Below are 24,209 nucleotides of genomic sequence, written 5' to 3'. Positions count from 1 at the left end.
ACTGCTGGGAAAGTTGAAAAGTAGTCTGGCAAAAAATTAGGCTTAGACCAGCATATTACACCATATTCCATATATTCTAAATGAATACATGACCTTAATATTTAATGATCAGATTAATAAAAAAAATTTGTAGAGAAGAAGATCATATCCTCTTACACCTATGGGTAGTTGATGTATTATTTATTGAACAAGAATTGCAATAACAAAAGACAAAACAGATGGCTTTAATGTATGAAAATTACATGAAATTACGTGGAAAAGCTTCCTCACAGACCAAAATCAACACACCTAAGGAAATGGACTGAATGGGGGAAAAATCTTTGTATCATATTTCTCTTATAAAGGCTTGTCACCCAAGATATATAAATAATTAATATATAGGACTAATAGCCACTTCCCAATAGATAAATGGTTAAAGGATGTGAAGAAACAGTTCTCAAAAGAAAAACTACAAAGTATTTACAACATGAAAGGATGCTTCACATTATTCATGAGAAATGCAAATGAAAAGAACACTGAGTTTTATCCTGCAAATTGGCAAAGATAAACTGGCATGAAGGGTGATATCAAAAGTAAATTAAGGGGGCAGGCTAGGTGGCAGAGTGGATAAAGCACCGGCCCTGGAGTCAGGAGTACCTGAGTTCAAATCCTAATTTAGCCCAAATTGGAAGGAAAATGGAAAACTGGGGAAAAATATTTATAACAAGTTTCTCTGATAAAGGCTTCATTTCTCAAATACAAAGGGAATTAAGCCAAATTTGTAAAAATAAGAGCCAGTCCCCAGTTGATAAATGGTCAAAAGATACAAGGCAGTTTTAGAATGGTGACATGGAAAAAATCACTACTGATTAGAAAAATGCACATCTCTAAGATACCATGTCACACCTGTCAGATTGGTTAACATGGAAGAAAAGGAAAAATGACAAAAGCTGGAGGGAATATGAGAAAAATTGAGACACTAATGTTCTGTTGGTGGAGCTGTGGAATTAGTACAACCCATCTGCAGAACAATTTGGAACTACACCCAAAGAGCTATAAACTACATATCATTTGATGCAGAAATACCACCACCAAGTTCTATATCCCTAAGAAATTTAAGGGAGAGGAAAGGACGTATTTATTAAAAAAAAGATTTATACCAGCTCTTCTTGTGGCAGCAAAGAATTATAAATTGAGGTCATATCCATGTGACTAGATAACATTCCACTATAAGTTCTAACACAGCAGGGATAATTTCAGAAACACTTGGGAAGACTTAAAAGAACTGATGCAAAGTGAGATAAATAGAACCAGGAGTACATTGTATACAGTAACAACAATATTGTATGATGATCACTGTGAATGACCTTAGCTATTTCAGCAGTACAATGACCCAAGATAATTCCTAAAGGACCTATGAAGAAAAATACTATTCTCCAGAGAGAACTGATGAGCAGAGTGCAGATTGAAACATACCTCTTTACACTTTAATTATTTTTTGTTGTTGTTTTTGTTTTTTTAACAATAAATCTGGGGGGCAGCTAGGTGGCGCAGTGGATAAAGCCACCGACCCTGGATTTAGGAGTACCTGAGCTCAAATCTGGCCTCAGACACTTGACACTGTGTGACCCTGGGCAAGTCCACTTAACCCCCACTGCCCGCAAAAAAAAACCAAAACAAAAACATTAAGTCTGAATGAATATTGAACCATACTTTCTTCCCCTTGATTTTTCTTGTGGTTTTTTTTTTTTGATCTGTGTTTTCCTTTTGCAACATGCCTAATATGGAAACTATGCTTTGCATGACTTCACATGTAAATCAATATCAAATTGCTTGCCTTATTCAAGGAGAGGAGAGGGACAGGAGGAGAAAAAGAATGTGGAACCTCAAACGTTTTATACTGTAATGAGAAATAGGTTAAAATATATTAAAAATACTATTTGTCATATGGGATGGCTCAATAGGAGAGGGAGAGAGGCGGATACTGGGGATAATTTTGAAGAGTAAAAATTTATTTAAAATATGAAAAGTACACAAATAAAATCTCAAGTAACTGAGCAAAAGAATTATAAGTAAATCAATATGTTTTTCACCAAAAAGATAGAATTCTTTTAATTTCAGTAACTAAGAGTTCTGTAGAGGACAGGAAACTATAATTTGGCACCCCAAACTGGACTTTCCACTCTTTATTTTAAATGTGATTAATTTTTTTCCCCAACTAGCAGATTTTCTATTGTTTTAACTATCTACAATTGATGACAAAGGTTAGTGGATAAAGATGCCTATTAATTTAATAGCTGAGAAAACGGGACGCAGAGGATTAAATGCTTGCCCAAATCATACAAATAGTAAGCTTCATAAAGATTCAAGCTCAGGTCCTCTTATTACAACCTGAAAAATTCTCTTTAACCTCACTATGATGCCTTTCGAAATAATCTTCGTATATATAAAGAAGAAAGAAATCTAGCGGATGAACAATTAGAGTGCCAGACTCCAACTCTTTCCTTTGTACAAAAATAGTTTATTATAACTTAATGTTCAATAACTATAACTAATGGCACTTGCTTTACATTTACACCTTAATTAACATTTTTTTCATGTAATAGTTCACTTTTTAGTCACCTGCAAAGTCAGGAATTTTTGTCTGTAAATTCTTCTTTACTTTTCCTCCTTACTTGGTAGTTATAAAGGTATGTACTCTATTTCTAGTATGTATTTTTTACTTAGCATCATTTCATAAAAGGCTTTTCTGAATTCTATACATTTCTACTTTCATTCTTCACTGTATTGTCTACACCTGTACTAAACATACTGCAATTTAACTATTTCCCTATTGTTACTTCTAGTTTCTTGTAATGACAATTATTAAGAAAAGCTTTGAACAGTCCTTTTCCTTCTTCTTTTTTTAGGGCAAAGGAAAAAAAAATATGGTTCAATCTGCTTTCAGACTTGTTATAAAAAAAAAGAAAGAAAAATAATTAAAATGTAAAGAGTATGTTTCAATTTGCACACAGCTCTATCTAGTAACAGTGTCTTGAACTTCTGAGTTCTAACCCTGACCTGTTCCTGAAAAAAAAAAGTCTTATTAAATTAATCCCGAAGTAAGGTATGCTGGTATAATAAGTAAAAAGGCATTAGATTTAAAGTGAGAAGGATCTTGTTATGGATCTCGTTCTATAAACTACAATTTGCATTACCTTGGGGTAAAATCACTTCTCTGAGCCTTCGTTGTCATCATTTACAAAATTAGTGTTAGCCTAGTCAGGAGTCTTAACTTGGGGTCTATACACTTTTAAAAAAAGCATTTTGACAAACTATTTCAACATAGGATGTCACTGGAGTTTCACTGAGTTGGGGTGGGTGGGTGTGTAACATGATCAGGACGTATGCTGTAGAGAAATCACCTTTAATGGCTGAATGGAAGATGGGCTGGAGTTGGGGCCACCATGCAGCTATTGAAATAATCTAATCATGAAGTGATGAGGGCCTGTACCAGATTGGTGGCAGTGTCAGAGGAGGAAAAGACAGATTGGAAGATGTTACAAGGTGAAATCAGTCGCCCTTGGCAACAGTCTTGGATACTGGGGGTGGAGCGATGGGTGAGAGAGAGTGAGGAGTTGAGGATGACCTCCTAGGTTGTTAGCTTGAGGGCTGGGAGGATGATCTCATTTTTTTCTGTTAAAATATGAGGCAAGGGGCAGCTAGATGGCACAGTGGTTAAAGCGCAGACCCTGGAATCCAGGAGTACAGAGTTCAAATCGGCAAGTCACTTAACCCCCATTACCTCGCAAAAAACAAACAAAACAAAAACAAAGGACAAAAAAATATGAGGCCAAAGTTCTCAGCTTTGAGAGAGGGCAAGGGGAAGGAGTGTCACAGATTTGAAGAGCCATGGGGAGAGTGGGAGAGTGGGTTGATAAGGAGGTATACTAGTATTGCCTAGCAGCAGTGAGGGCCCAGTTGAGTTTGTGTAAATTTTTTAGTGGATCCAGGCAGAATAGTTGTGTAATTTTTTCCAATTTCATTCAGCAGCATGTGTGTGGGAGCAAAAGGGCAAATAGTCGGAATGATCTAAGGATTAAAAGCCTGGCTAGGCAGACGTGACATGATAAGGGAGCTAGAGATTCAAAAGTGGAGGACAGTGCCAGAGTTGACCTGGTTAGATCCCTTAGAGAGATCCTCAGTTTCTTTCAAGTGTTAGCTTTACCATCACTTCTATATGAGACCTTTCCTGTTCCCCCAGCTGCTAGTATTTCCCTTAAAAAAATTAAACTTATATTTTTTACTAAATGTTTAACATGTTATTACCCCCAATAGGGTTAAATTTCTGGAGGGCAGGGACCGTTTCATTTTTGTATGTGAGATTGCCAAAGAACAAGAAGCCAGCCAATTTGGTGGGAAGGATCATGTAAATCAATCAACAAATATTTATTAAGCACCTTCTACATGCTAGGCATTGTATTAGGTGCTAGGTATGACAAGGACAAAAATCAAACAGTTCCTGACTTCAATGAGCTTACATTCTATTGAAGGAAGTTAGGAATTCTAAGCCTGTACAAAAAGCACAGAGATGAGAGATGGAATGTGGTACATGAAGAGTGGCAAGTTTTCAGTCCAATTCTAAAATAAAAGACCTGGATTTGATGACTTCTGAGGTCCCTTTTCTCTTTAAATCTACAAGGTGGAATTCAATTCTAAGGAACTGTTTTGTTAGGATTAGACAAACTGATAGCCACTAACAATAGTAAACTGATTTCATAATGCTCAATATAGGAAATAGGTGATTGCTGCAATGGAAATGTAGTGTTTTCTCTCTCTTACCCATTACACTTTATCCATGAATAAAATTCTTGCCAATCCCAACAGGCCACAGGACAAACACATAATGTTTATTTATTTATTTTTTAATTTTATTTTTTTAGTGAGGCAGTTGGGGTTAAGTGACTTGCCCAAGGTCACACGGCTAGTAAGTGTTAAGGGTCTGAGGCCGGATTTGAACCAGGTACTCCTGACTCCAGGGCCGGTGCTCTATCCACTGCACACCTAAGCCGCCCCCCAAACACATATTGTTACTTCTGTATTGAAGCATGCTAGAAAGCTGCCAACTCAGGCTGAGATAGGTGCAAGAACTGAGGGTGAGGGTCAAAGGCAGGTGTTTCTAACACAAACTACATGGCTAACTCAAGAACTGCTACCAAGTAATTAAAACTTCCATATCAAGGGGTGAATGAACACAGAGTTTAACTGACTAAACTCATACAACTGATTTTAAAAGAGATTTCAGCCTCAAACAGAACTCAAACCGTGTTTATTTTATAAAAAAGCGCTCTCTCGGATTTGGAGGGGCTTGCCAATGGACTGTAATCCCTATTTAGAACTAACCTGGACAAGACCAGCTAACTACAGTCAACAGGAAAGACGCATCTAGGAGGACAATCTATGCGATTCAGTGAGGCAAGAACATTTTATATATGTAAAGGGTAGGGAAGAAGCAAGAAAATAACACCAACCTTCATATTGATATATAGTGGTTGAAGGGTCACAAAATTAACTTTGACATGTGAGTGTAACAGACTGTTACTATGTTGTAATGAAAAGATAACATCAGGAATTCAGAGAAATATGAGAAGACTTTATAAACCGATGCAGCAGTAAAGGCTGCAGATCCACAAAGGCAGGATAAGTATTATCTTCACTTCACAGATGAAGGGAGTGAAGATGTAAAACTTCCTGCTCAAAGAGGTGAACTGATTTGCTCAGTGACAAAGCAGTACAGTGACCAAGAGGAGCAACCCTAGTACTTTGATGTGGTTGGTATTGGTTGCTAGACCTCAATAGACAGGAAGAAGAAGTGGCCCTGCAGAGCAAAGAGACCCGAGTTCAATATTGGTTCCCCACATTCGGTGCTCTGTTCCCCTATACCACCCTGTATGATGAAGAAGCAACTAAGAGGGAAGGGAAGGAACACAAACTAAGAGGGGATAATGTTCAAGAAGCAACAAGAGCAGAGTGTTGTAACTTAAGTTAATTCTTTATTTTTTAGGGTAACTCAAAATTGAGGATTATCTCGGACCTTGTTGCTTTCCTCCCTCTTCCCCATTTTACTGACCATTCACAGTTCATCAGCAAATTCTATGCAATGTTAGATGACACAATCAAGGGGAAAAAAGTATTCTTTTTAAAAAATCTACTATGGTAAAGTTCTGAATCATAAAGTCATAAGTTTTATAGTTGTTCAAGGTCTTAGAATTAATCTAGCCCTAAACTTCTTAACTTTTTGAGGGGCAGTCTGGAACAATCTATGGGATCTGATCTCAGAATCGTGTTTTTAAATTTATAAAATAAATTTATAAATTTATAAACTAAATATATAGGAGTAGAAAGAAATCCAAATATATTGAAATACCATGATCACTGTTTAAAATATTTACAGCAGCTCTTTTTGTGGTGGTTAAGAATGGAAATCAGAGGACCAACCATCAATTGGAGAATGGCTAAAAAAGCTGTGGTATATGATGGTAATATAATATTATTGTGCATAAGAAATGACAGGCAGGATGATTTCAGAAAGGCCTGGAAAGACTTATATGACATTGATGTATAGTGAAGTGAGCAAACCCAGGAGAACGTTGTGCACAGTGACAGCAATATTGTTCAATGAAAAACTTGAATGACAACTAATTCTCAGCAATACAATATCCAAGACAACCCCCAAAGGACTAATGATGAAGCATACCATCCCCACTCCAAAGAAAGAATTGATATTGAATACAAACTGAAGCATGCTATTTTCACTCTTTCATCTTTTTCCCTTTTGAGTATTTTTATACAAAATTACTAATATTGAAATGTTTTAAATAATTACAATGTATAACCTATATCTGATTGCTTACAGCCTCGGGGAGGAGGGAGGAAGGGAAGGTTAGAATTTGGAACTCAAAAATTTAATTTAAAATGTTTATTAAAGGTTCTCTAATACTATTTCCTACTTTCACAGAAATTATTTTGGGATAAAGTAGAGTATTAGTTGAAATCAACATTTCTGATGGGACTTTAAATAGCTAGATTCCAGGTGACTTCAATTAATATGAGTAACTGAGAAAAGTACTAATACTTGTTACATAAAGGATATTAGGGGATAGGATGAGATGAGGAAAGAGTTTAGGAATGAAAAAAAGGCAACAAATACCGGTAAGAAAAACAATGACAATAGGTCTCTTCCCATCACGCTGAGTTTAGCTGATCTAGTTAAATTTTTTAGAAAGTGAACTGGAAGATTAACTTGATCTAGAGGCAGCTCTTTGGTACAGTGGATAGAGTTCTGGGCCTGGAGTCAGTAAAACCCGAGTTCAGATCCAGCCTTAGACATATCCTAGTTGTATGACCCTGGGCAAGTCATTTAACTTGTTTGCCTCAGTTTCTTCATCTGTTAAATGGGGATAATAACAGCACCTTCCCCCCAAGTTTTGGGTGAGAATCAAATGAGATAATAATTGTAAAGCACTTAGTACAGTGTGTGGTACATAGCAAACACTATATAAATGTTAGCTGTTATTAATCTCTGACACTCTAAGTTCAATCTTTGCTCTTACTCACTAGCTCTGCAAACTTGGGTAAGTCATACTGTGTAAAATTTATTTTGATTTGGGGACCCTACCTTTGGGCTGAGAATAGAAAGCCTTCAGCCCTCAGGGTCTCTTCTGTGTGGGAGGTGTTGGTGCCCCTCCCCCTCTGCTTCAGCTGAGCCAAAAAGGCTGGTGGGCTGTATGAGATGCCAGGTCAGACAGCTGGGGGGAAAAAGCCCCCTCCGACCTGAGTGGATCTATCCCAGAGATCCCAGGCTTGTCCAGGCTGGGCTCTGGCATAGCCTGTGCTGAGGCACGTGATGCTCGAGCATTCCCCCAGCCGTAGCCACAGCCCTGGCTAGTGGATTAAGCTTAGTCTGTGAGGGCGCAAAAAGCCCTGAGATTTGAGGGGAGAGGAAAAAAATATATACATACATATATATACATATATACACACACACATATCTATCTATCTATCTATCTAGACCTGGGAGTTAGACTTAGGGGGGCTGATGAGATTAAGAGAGCAGAAAAGCAGGAGCACTAAGAGATGGGGGAGGGGGGAGAGGAGAGAGGAGAAAAAGCTAAGAACAGAGAGGAGGCTAACAAGACGAACGGAACAGAGAAGGACACCTGACAAGATTAGAGGGGTGGCAAAGGCGGCAGAGGGCAGACTGATGGAGCAGACAGACAGAAAGAACAGGAGGCAGCAGAAAGCACAGAAGCAGTCAGCACAGGGTAAAGGAAAGTTAGAAGAAAGTAGCTGAGCAGTGAAAGTGGAACATACCCCAAGGCAAGAGGCAGCAAAGGCCCTTATTGTATTAAAAAAGTTCCAGGCCCAGCAGGTGGAAAGAGAAGACCTGATCACAGTCAGGTTGCACATTTTATTTCCCTGTATTCTTAATTTTAAATAGTATCTCATAAATAAACTCTGCTTTGATTATTTAGTTAAGAGGCTTCTTAATCCTTTGCTTATCAATTTGGGAGTGGAGCAGTGTGGTGGAACTTTATAAACGGCCCACATTAAATTAATAGCAGTCAGATAGCCAGCCAGTCATAAATCCCCAGATTAGTCCTCCAGTCAGATTAGCCCTAGTCATTTAAAATATTTTTACAATACCCTGTTTCTGACCCTTAGTTTCCTCATGTGTAAAATGAAGATGTTAGACTAGATCAGAGACATAACTAGGAATATTTTTCACCTGGGATGAAACGAAGGCAAGGTGCCCTTAGTTCATACCAGTGGCATAAATTAAGTGGAAGAGTTCACCCCTGAAGATCATCTGGCCACTTCTAATCCATTCCAACAAGAATTTATGAAGTTCCTGTTTTGTGCAACTCGCTGTACCAGAGTCTGGTGAATCAAAGACAAAATTAAATAATAGTCCCTCTTCTCAATGAGTTTGCCTTCTCCTGGAGAGATACAACATGTACTCAGAAAAGTGTTTACTTAATAATCTGAGGAGGGAGAAAACACTAACAATTGGGGAATCAGCATAAATTTTTTTTTGGAGGAACTGAGACTTGAAGGAAGAGAGATTTTTTTTTTTTGGATGTATGTGAGGCAATTGGGGTTAAGTGACTTGCCCAAGGTCACGCAGCTAGTAAGTGTCAAGTGTCTGAGGTCAGATTTGAACTCAGGTCCTCCTGAATCCAGGGTTGGTGTTCTATCCACTACACCACCTAGCTGCCCCAGGAAGAGAGATTTTAACAAGTGGAGGTGATAAAGGGTACATTGCAGGCATTGGGCAGGGTGGGGAGCATGTGCAGAAGAATGGAGGCAGGACATAGAAGGTCAAGGCTGGAGACTAAAATGTAGGTAGTAGGTCAGTTTTGCTACAAAACAATGCATAGGGGTGGCTGGGTGGCGCAGTGGATAGAGCACTGGCCCTGGAGTCAGGAGTACCCGAGTTCAAACCCGGCCTCAGACACTTAACACTTACTAGCTGTGTGACCCTGGGCAAGTCACTTAACTCCAATTGCCTCACTTAAAAAAAACAAAACAGAATGCATGAAGGAAGGTAATATGAAATAAGCCACTGAAGGTCCTCCATTGAAAGAGGAACACGGACAGACTTGTGCTTTTAAGAAAATTCTCATGGCAGCTGTGTGGAGGATGGATTAGAGAGGGAGAGGCTGGAAATAGAAACAAGTGAAGAGGCCACTGCAAGAGCAGAAGCAATGGAGGGGTTGAATGAAGGTGGTGCCCTTCCAGGTGAAGGGAAAGGGACAGATGTGAGAGATGTGGAGGTGGCATTCACAAGACTTAGTAAGAGCCTGGGTCTGAGCACTGAAGGACCGAGGACAGATGTTTCTGCTGAGGTGGCACGTCTTCTCAATAGGAATAGGGATATTTGGAGAAAGGGTGACTTTAGGGGGAAAGATTTAAGTTCTGTTTCACACATGTTGAGTTTGAGATGCACATGGGATGTTCAGTGGTGATGACCAGTAGGCAATTAATTGGTCATGCTAGTGTGGAGATGACTAAAGAGATTATGGTTGGATATATTGATCTGGTAATCATCAGCATAGAGCCCAAGGGAACTGACAGGCTCATCAAGAGGGAAAATTTAGAGGTGCCTTGAGGTATGTTTCTGCATAAGGGAAGTCAAGAAAACAGAAGACTCATCCACCAGCTAGGAGAAGCAGGGAAGTTTTGTGTCTCCAAATCTGAGGACAGAGAAAATACTGGATTTAGCAAGTATCACTGGAACTTTAGGAGAGGGCATTTCAGTCAGTGGAGGGGTTGACAACCAGACTGCAAGGGGTGCAGCCACGTGGAGAGCAGATAGACGAAAGAGGATACGAGCTTCCTTGAGCTTTCGTGAAGGGGAGGAGATCTAAGGGATAGCTTCATATTCTCATCAAGTGTTCTTGCTAATTAGGGTGAATGGCCAGGCCTGGGTCATGGGATGCTAGAGTGGGAGGACTGGCCACAAACCTTTCACCATCCACAAGCCTTTCCTTGCCCTCTATCTGCAGTCAGGAAACATGGAATGCATCTGCTGAACTGGAGGGGCCAGGGAAGGAGAAGTCAGGTGACATCGGGAGGCAAAGGTCCAGGAGCCTCCAAGGATATTATGGGAGAAAATGGGAGATTGCGGTAGAGGCCCATATAATTCTCTCTTTCAGTTCATCCCTTGGGTAATGGCAGGGGTGGCATTGACTTAGGTGCTTCAATCCCGGTCCACACTTCTTCCAACACCTAGGACCAGCTTACTGGAGCCAGGTTTACAAGATGTCAGCCTAAAAAACTTCCTTCTTAAGAGGAACTTAGCCAGCTTGTTCCCCACAGAATGTGGCTGTTTGGGTTGGAGATACCCAGGATGTTGGAGCCTGGGTAGATTCAGGAAAAACAGTACTTGGCTCTGATTTCTCCAAACTCTGAAGGGTACAAATTAACTCTCCCCACCCCACACATATACATATATACATACATGTATACACATATAAACGGGTGTATATGTATGGGTGATTTTTAAAGTAGTATAGTAGTTATGTCCTTTTTACAAAACTAAATAATCTGCTTATTAAATACATATTTTTTCATCGTCTTAAAGCAGGTTATACCAGTATTAATTCAGTACCTGAAATATCTGCGATTTCATCCATATGGGTACTCCCCTCACTTATACATAATATATATGTACATATGAATGTGTGTGTCTGTGTCTGTGTATGTGTGAGAATGAGGACGCAGGCATGTGGGCAGTCTTGTCCCTCTAATATCTACATCACCCACTCTTCCATGGACTTATTGTCATACTATCCCCCCCCCCATTCCAACAGGGCCAATTGAGGACCCTCTCGTTTCCACGTTGCCCTCATTATAGCTCTGGACTAAAACAAGATCACAGACTTAGAGGTGGAGGGTAGGCAGAGGTCATTTCCTCCAAATCCCTCATTTTACAGATTGTGGTGACATCCAAGATCCATTCCAAATCTATTCTACTGTATCAGTGGGAGCAAAGAAAAACTAATCAGGAAAAGAAAAAGATTTGTCCCTCATCAGACTAAGTGCATATGAAGCAGTAATCGACAGACATAAATAAAGACCTTTCTGACTAAAACTCAAGGAAGTACTGATTTCAGGAAGCAGCCTGGGGATCCAAGAATACAAACAGTAGCCAAGAGACATAGATACAGGCCAAAGGGAAAGAGGTTTCTGATAAGAACTCTTAAATTCCAGGACTGTAAATATATACCAGGTATTCACAAACTAACTCATCTTTTAGATATTGGGGCGGGTATAGAAGGAGAAACTGCTATTTTTAAAAAGGTATAGTAGCTGTATCCTTTTTATAGAGCTGAATAATCTGCTGATTAAACAAGTATTATCTCACTGTCTTAAAAGCAGGCTATACCACATTACTTCAATCCCTCAAGTACCTGTGATTTCATCCATATGGGTACTCCCCTTACCCACAGAGATGACAACCCCTCCACACATTAATAGAACATTTCAGGAGTGGTTGTGACCAGAAAATTAAAGCATTGAATCCACTGTTGGTGGACTTGTGAACAGATCCAACCATTCTGGAGAGCAATTTGGAACTATGCCCAAACAACTATAAAACTATGCATACTCTTTGATACAGCAATACCACACTGCTAGGTTTATATCCCAAAGACATTCCCCCCCCCCCCAAAAAAAAAAGAGAAAGACTTATTTGTACAAAAATATTTATAGCAGCTCTTTTTGTGGTGGCTAAGAACTGGAGATCGAAGGAATGCCCATCAATGGGGGAATGGCTAAATAAACTATAATATATGATTGTGATGGGATATTATTGTGCTATAAGAAATGACAGGCAGAATGATTTCAGGACCTGGAAAGACTTATTTCAACTGATGTATAGTGAAGTGAGAAGAACCAAGAGAACATTGTGTACAGTGACAGCAATACTGTTTGATGAAGAACTGTGAATGACAACTATTTTCAACAATACAATGATCCAAGACAATCCCAAAGGACTTACATTAAGCATACTATCCACCTCCAAAAAAAGAACTAATATTGAACACAGACTGAAACATGCTATTTTTCACTTTTCCATTTTTTCTTTTATTATTTTCTTATACAAAATGACTAATATGGAAATGTTTTACATGATTGCACATATATAGCCTATATCTGATTGCTTACTGCCTCAAGGAGAGGGTAGGGGAGGGAGGGAAGGAAGGATAGAATTTGTAACTCAAAACTTTAAATAAAAAGTTTATCATAAAAAAGAAAGAATGTGCTTCTCTGGGTATAACTAACTTGGTCCTTAGGACAAATACAGAGTCTGTCCATGGACTTACATTTGAAGTCTTTTTGACATAGTAGGGCCTGCCAGAGCTTATGCTCTCTGGCATGATCTCTGAAAGAATCCAGAGCTCCTCCCCTCCATGTCACAGAGAGTTACTAGAGCATGACTTCACTGGAGGATATCTGTACTGTTTATTTTTTCCCCTTTAAGCATTTGACTACAAAAAGATTTGTGCATTTCTACTACCTAGGCCAATACTCTACTCAGTAGACACAACAAAGGTCTACTAAACCAACACAAGAAATCCTAGGTAATTTTAATTGTTTTGGTACCAAAAAATTGGGTTGCTTTCAAAATGATCTTGAAAGACATGACCTTCAAACCAGCTCTTTAACAACACATCTAATTAATACAGTGAAGTACATATATATTCAGACATGTTGCTGTATATTTCATTACCAATTAATGCAGCAGGTAATAATGTCAAATGATTGCAAGACAGAATGGATAAGTAGGATGAATTCCTACACAGCAATTTCCCCAGATTAAAGAGTGGTTTGAAATTACATCATCAAGTCAAAAAAATTGATGAAACATTCCTCTTAGCTAGCAAAGCAAGTTGAACAGACTCAGAGCAAAATACTGCAACCATCTATGTCATATGGCAACTACCCATAATTTTATCACTTGTGGGTAGGAATGTGACAAACACAAGAAAATAAGAAAATCAACACACCTCAAGATAGGGCCTATTTTTGTATTTCACAAGATCGTGGTGTAAAGGGCCTTGGGGCACAGAAAACAAGGACCATTTATCAGAAGTAGTTAGATTACTAGAGAAGACAGCTGGCACCAGGAAATTAGGGTAATGGGAACTGACTAGGGCAGAAGCATGGCTAACCTTTCAGTCAAGGAAGGGAAGAAAAACAACCTGTGTACAGAAGTTACAAAGTTGTAATATTCAGAACACAATGTGTAGCCCAAATATGAAATAGATATGAATACACATGCTTTTGTGTGTGTGTGTGTGTGTGTGTGTGTGTGCGTGCACACACACACGGGTGAAAAGAAAGCCAGTGAGGTGGCCCAATGGATATTGGACCATGCTGGATTTGGGAGTCAGGAAGACGAGTTCAGATTCTCCTTGGACACTTAATAAATAAGTGACCCTGGCCAAGTTATAACCTCTGTTTGCCCTAGTTCCCTCATCCATAAAATAAGGATTTGCTTTGCAAATCTTAAAGTGCTATATAAATGCTAACTTTTTTTTTTAAAGCTCATTAGTAACTAAGTCCTATTGAGTGGGAGGCAACATGGTTTCTGTGGGAAGTGTTAGATATGCAGTCAAAAGACCTTAGTGCAAATCCTAGCTCTAATTCTTGGGTGTCCATGGCCAAGTCACTTAACCTCTATGGGCCTCAGTTTCCTTGTTTGTAAAATGTAGAGAGGAGTAGAAAGGATGACTTGTAAGGTCCCTTCCAACTTTAAATCTATGATCCTTTATCTCTGTCCCATTTTATACATTCTCACTGGTACCATCCCAGTTCAGGTTCTCACCAGAACTACAGCTCCAGCCTCTTAACTAGTTTCCCTACCTCCAATCATATGCTCATTATTAGCATTCCAATGTACATTTCTGATGTCACTCCCCTGCTAAAAAATCTTCAAGGATTTTCCCCAAGGCCTACAAAAGAAACTATAATCTCTTTCCCCTAGCAAGTGTTCTAGACTCTCCACATCTAACACTAAACTATGATCCTATTTGCCTGCTTTCAATGTATTTTTACACTGTACATGTAGCCAATTTAGAATACTTGCTGATCCCTGGCTACCCAAGCTTCCCTGTGTCCATGATTTTGCCCACATTACTCATTCTTGTAAACATAATCCTCCCACATTTTACTTGCTGAAACCCTACCCATCTTTCAAAGGCAGTTCAAACATTCATATCATCCATGAAAATTTCCCCAAACTTTAAACATTTAACTTCAAAAAGATTTGTGTACTTCTAGCACCTGGCACAATGCTTTGACCCACAAAGACCACCTTAATTTTCTTTCGTTACATGTGTTCTATATTTTGAATGTCACATATCTTTTCTCCTAGTAGATTATTAATTTCTTGAAGGCAAGAATATGTATTTTTATTCCTACATCCACATATAGGTCAGTGTAGTCAAACTCAACAGAAAGACATCACTAATCCATTCATAGTGCTATGGGCTCCATATTGACTTCATATTATCTACATATTGACTTATTTCCCAATCACATTTTAGCTGGTTCAGGCTGTACTTGGGAGTGTTGTGGGCCACATGTTTGAAACATCCGGTATAGGTGATCAAATGTTTATTTTATTGTAATCTTTTCGTGTGTGTGTGTGTGTGTGTGTGTGTGTGTGTGTGTGTGTGTGTGTGTGTGTAGTGGGGGGGGTTCTTGGCAGAGATGGGGTACTTCAATGTAAAGAATACTGGTTTTGGAGGAGCAAGACCTGTATTCTAATCCTAATATTCCTGCTACTACTACCTGAGTAACCAATGATAAATCACTTTACCTTTCCCATCTATACAAAGAGAAGGAACTAGTCTAAATAATTCCTCAGATCTCTTCCAGCCTTACATCCATGAACCTATAAAATTTGATGGCCTAGAAAGGAAAAAAAATGCAAAATTTCAGAGAGAAAGAAACTTTGTATAGTTTTCCCTGAGAAACTAGAAAACTGTTAAACCATGTTTTTTGGGGGGGTTGTTGTTGTTGTTTTTAAAATAATGAATAGGGGGCAGCTATGTAGAGCAGTGGATAAAGCACCGGCCCTGGATTCAGGAGGACCTGAATTCAAATCCGACCTCAGACACTTGACACTTACTAGCTGTGTGACCCTGGGTAAGTCACTTAACCTTCACTTCCCTACAAAAAAACAAACAAAAAACCCAAACGTGATGATTAGAAAATAAATAAATAAAATAAGACGAAGTACCCAGTAAATTATTGCTCCTTAGCCCTTGTTATAAAAATAATTTTTAAAAACACAGAATTGGAAAAAATTTATGTAAAACCACTTATATACTATCCATCTATAATTTTCATCCTCTCAGGGCAAATCAGAGGAAAAGCAAGAATACTAGTTTCTGCCTCTAAGGACATCACCCATTTCTTTTTTTTTTTTTTTAAATGAGGCAGTTGGGGTTAAGTGACTTGCCCAGGGTCACACAGCTAGTAAGTGTCAAGTGTCTGAGGCCGGATTTGAACTCAGGTACTCCTGACTCCAGGGCCGGTGCTCTATCCACTGCGCCATCTAGCTGCCCCGACATCACCCATTTCTATAGGAGAAGAAAAGAGAATTCAGCACTTTCTCCACCTCAATCAATCAATCACCAAGTATTTATTTAAGTCTTTACCATATTCTAAGCAACAGGAATACAATAAAAGTGAGGTAGCCCTTGCCCTCGAGAAGTGTCCAGTCTACCTTAAGGAGGCAAAGAGATACACTAGACTTTGGGGGCAAAGGCCAAGAAACTGAGTGGATCAGAGGGTAGGAAGGATAGAATTTGTAACTCAAAAGTAACTCAAGGGCAGCTAGATGGCGCAGTGGATAGAGCACCGGCCCTGGAGTCAGGAGTACCTGAGTTCAAATCCGGCCTCAGACACTTAACACTTACTAGGCAAGTCACTTAACCCCAATTGCCTCACTAAAAAAAAAAAAAAAAAAAAAAAAGTAACTCAAAAAGTAACTCAGAAAAAGCTTCCCATAGGTGGGGTGGAGTTATACCCTGAGCTATGCATGAGGAATAGTAAGAAGCCCAGTATGTCTGGACCATTATGTGCTTTCAAGGGGGTAATGAAAAGTAAGGTTGGAAAGAAAGGTTGGGGGGCAAGGTTATACAGGGTTTTGGATACCAAAGAGGAGTTTATATTTGATCCTAAAAGTAATAGGGGGTGCGCAGCTAGGTGGCGCACTGGATAGAGCACTGGCCCTGGAGTCAGGAGGACCTGAATTCAAATCCAGCCTCAGACACTTGACACTTACTAGCTGTGTGACCCTGGGCAAGTCACTTAACCCCAACTGCCTCACCCAAAAAAAAAAAAGTAATAGGGAGCTACTACAGCTTGAGTAGGGGTCAGCCTTGCACTTGAAAATCAACTTTGCAACTATGTAGAGTGAAGAAAGAGCTTTCTGCTATCTTTTGATCTAGAGGTCTGCAATGAAGTCTCTATCCCACTGAACAGGCTCCAAAAGACAGATTAGAGAGCGACCCTTTGATGGTAATACCTGTTTATTCCAAAAGAGATGAGAAATGCCAAACATATTGCCCTGGCTCTCCTAAGGCCAACAGTTTGAGTTAGACTTCTTTATTAAAGATAATAGGGGCAGCTAGGTGGTGCAGTGGATAAAGCACTGGCCCTGGATTCAGGAGGACCTGAGTTCAAATCCAGCCTTAGACACTTGAAACTTATTAGCTGTGTGACCCTGGGCAAGTCACTTAACCCTCATTGCCCCACCCCCCAAAAAATTTAAAAATTAAAAAAAAATAATAGTTTAAATTTGAACTGAATTTAGAATATTAAATTGTTTTTAATGAATTACATGTTAATAATCCACATAAGTTGTCAGTTTAATTCTGCTGTGGCTAAAACAGCTACCTAACCTTACTGGTAAGGTCACTAGTCCCTACACTTAGAGCTTCAAGGGACTTCAAAAGTCATTTAGTTCAGTTCTCTCATTTCACAAATAAGAAAACCAAGGCCCAAAGAAGTGACACGAATTATCCACAAAGTCACACAGGTATTAAATGAAAGAAAGATTTGAACCCAAGTCATCTCACTTCAAATCTGACCACTTCACTTAAGATGTTCCAAAGATCAATTACTGTCAAGTTAACTTTGAAAGAGAAGACATCGTGGAATTTATACAGTGTTCCTTAACTGTGTTACCATGCCTTCTTTAAAACATGAACTTCGTTTTACTATCATGTTTTTGGGTTTTTTTGGTGAGACAATTGGGGTTAAGTGACTTGCCCAGGGTCACACAGCTAGTCGGTGTTAAGCGTCTGAGGCCGGATTTGAACTCAGGTCCTCCTGACTCCAGGGCCGGTGCTCTATCCACTGTGCCACCTAGCTGCCCTACTATCATATTTTAATGGCTTCTTCTCTTCAAATGCTTGCCTAAGTCTCAGACACTGATGAAAACTAAGATATACCAGCATGCTTAAAGTTCAGCAGTTTATAATTTCATTTGTGACAAAATTAAGAGCATATGAAAATTAATTCAATTGAAATATGAAATTATCTGAATTGTATCTTAAATTTAATTATACTAAGTATGATAAGTCCTTGACCTATTAAACAGAAAGCACTTTCTCCTCTGGGCTTCAAAATATCTAGAAATTTTACATTTCTAAAGGTTCAAAGTACCCCAACTTTGTATATTCTAAAGAACTGTTGATCCTTGAACTCTCAGATTATCTCAGGTGAGGCAAATAAATCAACCCACCAGGCATTTGTCTCAGCCTGACTCACCCTCTCCCCACCCTCAGTTTTTAATTCCTCACACTGGGGATCAGAAGTTATGTCTCCACGCTTATAAAACTACCTACCCACTCTACCTCTTCGATTATAATCACTAGAGACTATTTCATCTCTTTTATCACCTTCTCAGTGTCTTAAGTCTCCATATTTCTAAGTGTCAAAAAAAAAAAAAACAACCCCAGAATGTTAATGCTCATTCATGCACAGTACCATAATGAAAACCTAGAAAGAAGGTAATCAAAGAAGCTAACCTTTTTTTCAAGTTGTATCTGCATTTCTATTAGTCCCCTGTTTAATATTATTTATTGTATAATTGAACATTACATAATTTAGTTCTTTGATAATAAAATATATAACTAATTATATGATTTGTAATTAAACATACAGATTTTAATTGCTCTAAATTAGTGTTCTCTACATTGTATATGTATATATATATTGTATTGTATTAAATATAACACTGTTTTCCCATTACTTTGCACATCTAGATTGTGGGTTTAATTCATGCTCTTCAAAATTATAATTATATGAAATGTATATTTTGGGTCTGGTTCAATGGAAATATGCAGCACATAACTACTTTAGGGGTTTCATTATTTGCACTAACCAGGACTTGGCCATATAAATCAGAGTTATACAATATTTCAAAAATGTATGTGTGTGTATGCACATGTATATACATACACATATGCATATGCATGCATATACATATACTTAATTTAGATAAAATACAAAGTTTCTAATTATGAGTAGTTATCAACAAGTTAATTTACCTATTTTTTAACATAGGGAAATTGTTATTTGGTTTTCTTTACATTTTTATTTATAATTTTGGGTTCCAATTTTTATCCCTATTTCCCTCCCTTTCCTACCCCCTCCTCGAGGCAGCAAACAATCTAATATGGGTCATACATGTACAATTATATAAAATATTTGTAATTTTGTATAAGAAAACTTGATTAAAAGAAAAAAATGATGAAAGAAAGGGAAAAATAGCATGCTTCTGTCTGTTCCATCCATACCAGTTCTTTCTTTGGAGGTGGATAGTATGTTTCATCAATAGTCCTTTGGGATTATCTTGGATATTGTTGTGAACAGTCAAGTCATTCACAGTTCTTCATCAAATAATTTTGCTGTCGCTGTGTACAATGTTCTCTTGGTTCTACTAACTTCACAATACATCATTTCATATATGTCTCTTTCCAGGCCTTTCTGAAGTTATCCTGCCTGTCATTTCTTATAGCACAATAATCACCATCACATACCACAGTTTGTTTAGGTATTCCCCAATTGATGGGCAATCCTTTCCTTTGATTTCCAATTCCACCACAAAAAGAGCTGCTATATGGGCAGCTAGGTGGTGCAGTGGATAGAGCACTGGCCCTGGATTCAGGAGTACCTGAGTTCATATCCGGCCTCAGACACTTAACAATTACTAGCTGTGTGACCCTGGGCAAGTTATTTAACCCCAATTGCCTAGCCAAAAGAAAAAAAAAAGCTGCTATAAATATTTTTGTACAAATAGGTCTTTTTCTCTTTGGGGGGATGTCTTTAGGATATAAGCCTAGTAGTGGTATTGCTGGATAAAAGGGTATGCACAGTTCTATAGCCCTTTGGGCATAGTTCCAAATTGTTCTCCAGAAAGGTTGGATCTTTTCACAACTCCACCAACAGTGGATTAGTATCCCAGCTTTCCCACATCCTCTCCAACATCCAATATTCTGTTTTTGTTATATTTGCCATTCTGATAGATGTGAGGTTGTTTTAATTTTCATTTCTCTAATCAATAATTATCTAGAGCATTTTTTCGTATAATTATAGATAGTTTTGATTTCTTTGTCTGAAAACTGCCTGTTCATATCCTTTCAACATTTATCAATTGGGGAATGACTTGTATTTTTATAAATTTGGCTCAGTTCTCTATATAATTGAGAAATGAGGCCTTTATCAGAGATATTTGTTTCAAAAATTCTTTCCCAGCTTTCTACTCCCCTTGTAATCTTGGTTACATTAGTTTTGTTTGTGCAAAAGCTTTAATCTTACTAAAATGATATATTTCACATTTAATTTTATTCTCTATATCTTCTGTGGTCCTAAATTCTACCTCTGCCCATAAATCTGACAGATAAACAATTCCATACTCCCTTAGTTTTCTTATGGTATAATTTTTTTTTAAGTGAGGCAATTGGGGTTAAGTGACTTGCCCAGGGTCATACAGCTAGTAAGTATCAAGTCTCTGAGGTCGGATTTGAACTCAGGTACTCCTGACTCCAGGGCCGGTGCTCTATCCACTGCGCCGCCTAGCTGCCCTCATATACCCATTTTGACCTTATTTTAGTATACAGTGTGAGATGTTGGTCTATATCTAGTTTCTGCCATACTGTTTTCCAGTTTTCCCATCAGTTTTTGTCAAATAATGAGTTTTTGTTCCAAAAGCTTGGATCTTTGGGTTTATCATATACCAGATTACTATAATGTAATTTCTATCTATTCTATTCCATTGATCTACCTCTCTATTTCTTAGCCAGTACTAGATTCTTTTGATTATTACTGCTTTACAATACAGTTTGAGATCTGGTACTTCTATACCACCTTTCATATTTTTTCATTATTTCCCATTATATCCTTGAACTTTTATTTTTCCAGATGAATTTTGTTATTTTTTCTAGCTTTATAAAATATTTTTGATAGTTTGATTGATATAGCACTAAATAAATAAATTAACTTAGGTAAGCTTGTCATTTTTATTATATTGGCTCTGCCTACTCATGAGCAATTAATATTTTTCCAATTGTTTAGATGTGACTTTATTTCTACGAAAAGTGTTTTGTGGCTCTAGTCATATAGTTGCTGTGTTTGTCTTGGGAGGTAGACTCCCAAGTATTTTGTATTGGCCACAGTTACTTTAAATGGAATTTCTCTAACTGTTGTTGCTGTAGTCCCTTTTTTATAATGCTTTCCCCATAGTTGGTACCATCTCACAATACCTTAGCCCTGGTCACATCTGTCCTTTCATTAGATATTGCTATTTATAACACTGTTCACACTGCCTAGAAGCCATTTATCTATAATGCTTTTCAAACTCTTGAATTTTAATTTTCATATAAACAATATCCTAAAACTGAATTAATAAGCTGAAGAAAATTAAAAGGCAAACATTTATCTCTAAAAATTCAAAGATTTTACAGGCTTAAAGAAACAAAAGATAAATATTTAATTTTTCATGTCAAAGAAATTATCTCACTGTTTTCAAAATTAAATTAACTGGTTTCTTGGGCAGCTAGGTGGCACAGTGGATAGAATTACAGACCTAGAGTCAGGACCACTTGAGTAGAAATCTGGCCTCCAACACTTACAAGCTATGTGACACTGGACAAGTTACTTAACCCTGTTTGCCTCAGTTTCCTCATCTGTAAAATGAGCTGGAGAAAGAAATGGCAAACCACCCCAGCATCTTTGCCAAGAAAGCCCCAAACGGGGTCAAATGACTAAATAACAACAAGAGTTCTTTAAGTTAAAACTTTCATGGGGAAAGTATAACCAATTTAAACCATATTTTAAATGTATACATTTATATAAATATTTTCAGCTAAATGCATAGTAAAATGCTATCTAAATACAAATTGCTATCGGCTTAATCATTTATGGATATGAATGTTGAAAATGAAAGGCAAAAGCAAAATCCAATGATTTATTATTTTTTTTAAATGAGCACTTTCCTTCCCATCCTCCATCCAAAAAAAGCTATTTAACAAGACAAAAGGGGAAGCTTGGCATGTTGAATACAGTGCTGGCCTTGAAGTTTGGAAGGCCTGGACTCAGACACCAGTAGTGGGGGACCATGGTCTTATCTACTTGATGTGAGCCTCAGTTTCCTTATGGGTAAAATGAGAACAACTGTGTTTGCTTACCTCAGGATTTTTGTGAGGCTCAAAATAAATGAGTCCTTTGCAACTTTTCGATACTATATAAATGCCAATTATAATTAAAACTAAAAGCATCCTAATAAACAGGTTTGAAAGTTATCACTTAGGGGCAGCTAGGTAGCGCAGTGGATAAAGCATGGGTCCCGGATTCAGGAAGACCCGAGTTCAAATTTGGCCCCAGACACTTGACACTTACTAGCTATGTGATCCTGGGCAAGTCACTTAACCCCCGAGGGAAGGAAGGAAGGAGGGAAGGAAAAGAAAAAGAAAGAAAGAAAGAGAAAGAAAGTTATCACTTACCAAAATTTAAGAAAATCAGCTTAGCCTGTATCCCAGGGCAGAGTTTCACAAGGAATGGAATGGCAATGTACAAGGCCAATGACCAAAGAAGTATCTTCCTCAAGCGAAACCACAATCCCTTTCTTCTGGAAGAGAAAAATAATTAAAATGATCAGACTGAAACAAGTGCCACTTAATAGCTGCAGTAGCTGGTAATGATAACCATCCCCAACATCACAACAAATCCAAGCATGTCTTTCCCCCAAAATGAATCATGCCAGTAAAGACTTTTTTAGACTACTTTCCATAGGCTTATTTTTACCAATTTTTCCGCTGAAATTTTACAATAGCAGCCAATGATTCACACTGACTGATAACCCAGGAACTACAGTGACCTCTTATCAAGTGCTACTGAGTAAAATGGTATTAATTTAGCAGTTAGTTTCAACTTCAGCGAACTGTAATGCTTTTAAACTCTTTAAATTACTTGTCTGGCTTATTTGGCAAAGTAGAAAGCCAAAGAATCTCTTCATTAGCATTTGTGAGCAGCTCCTCATTAGCATGTGAAAAAAATAGCCCAAGTAATAGCAAGACTTGTTTAAAAACCCTCTGGATTGCTTACAATGTGGGTGAGGGGAAGCAAAAAATTCTACAAGTACCAACTCAAGTTTTCCCATTACAGACAGAGACTAAACTTAAGTAGACCAGGCCACATCTTATCTGTGTTATGAGGGAAAATGGGGTACAGGTTTGGGTTAGGGGTTGGGGTTCTTAGGAATTCCTTGTTAAAGAATTACACCCTCTTGCACACAATCAATAAACATTTATTAAGCACCTACTAAGTGCCAGGCATGAGGCTAAGTGCTGGTCATAGCAAACCAGACCCAGTTATCTATATAGTGGCTCCATATGCCACTGCTAAAATGAACTTCATTCACCAACCCTTCTGAGGTCCCTACAGATGCCTTCCTTTCATCTATAGCAAAACCATGATACTAGCAAGCATCCAAGAATACATATTCAAATCCATAAATAATCAAGCATACCTTTTGCAGACTGAAAGTCCCCTACGCATATGTATTATTGTTTTTCAAACATATGTATATGCTACTATGGACTAACATACAAATTCACCTAAAAGTTGACTTGAATTCATAGTACCATTTTGTGATTATCCTATTGGTATCTGCTGAGAAACACAAAACTACCATCATATAGAAGGAATGAATTTTTTTTTTTAAGATTTAAAATGGGGCCCAAATCTTGAAAAGATTGGGAACAGGCTAATTTTTCGCCATTTCACTGCCCTGTCCCAAAACCTGTGATTTTCTGCACATGAAACTTCGGGTCCATTTATAAATGTTACTTATTTCTTCCTTCCTTTGTTCTGTTGGCTTTAGTCTCACTGATAAGGCTGTAAAATCTTTGGAGGCTTACTAATTCTCACCTCTCTGCCTATTATCTCCACCTGGAATGTTCTCTCCCTTCTTTTCATCAGGATTCACCATTGTGATGTCCACCTTGAAGTCTAAGGCACTCTAGAGCTATGTAGTCGCAACATCCTGGTGGTGGAATCTTTGAGCTACCTAAACACACCATTAGCCTTAAAGAAAAATGACACCTAGGTCAAGTCATCTGCCAAGGCAGCTAGCAGAGGTAGAAAGGGAAAACCAATTCTACTGG

General features: G+C 38.2%; 1 protein-coding gene across 1 annotated transcript in view; it reads right to left on the bottom strand.

Moving 5' to 3' along the window:
- The window catches only part of ABHD12 (abhydrolase domain containing 12, lysophospholipase), a 155,084-nt gene that overhangs the window by 57,149 nt on the left and 73,726 nt on the right, over positions 1–24,209 (bottom strand). The window contains 1 exon segment of the mRNA XM_043984474.1: positions 22,548–22,672. Within this exon segment, the coding sequence (XP_043840409.1) occupies positions 22,548–22,672 (125 nt within the window).

The sequence above is a fragment of the Dromiciops gliroides genome, chromosome 2, assembly GCF_019393635.1.
Source record: "Dromiciops gliroides isolate mDroGli1 chromosome 2, mDroGli1.pri, whole genome shotgun sequence".
NCBI classification, from domain to species: domain Eukaryota; kingdom Metazoa; phylum Chordata; class Mammalia; order Microbiotheria; family Microbiotheriidae; genus Dromiciops; species Dromiciops gliroides.
This window is presented reverse-complemented; position numbering and strand designations above follow the sequence as displayed.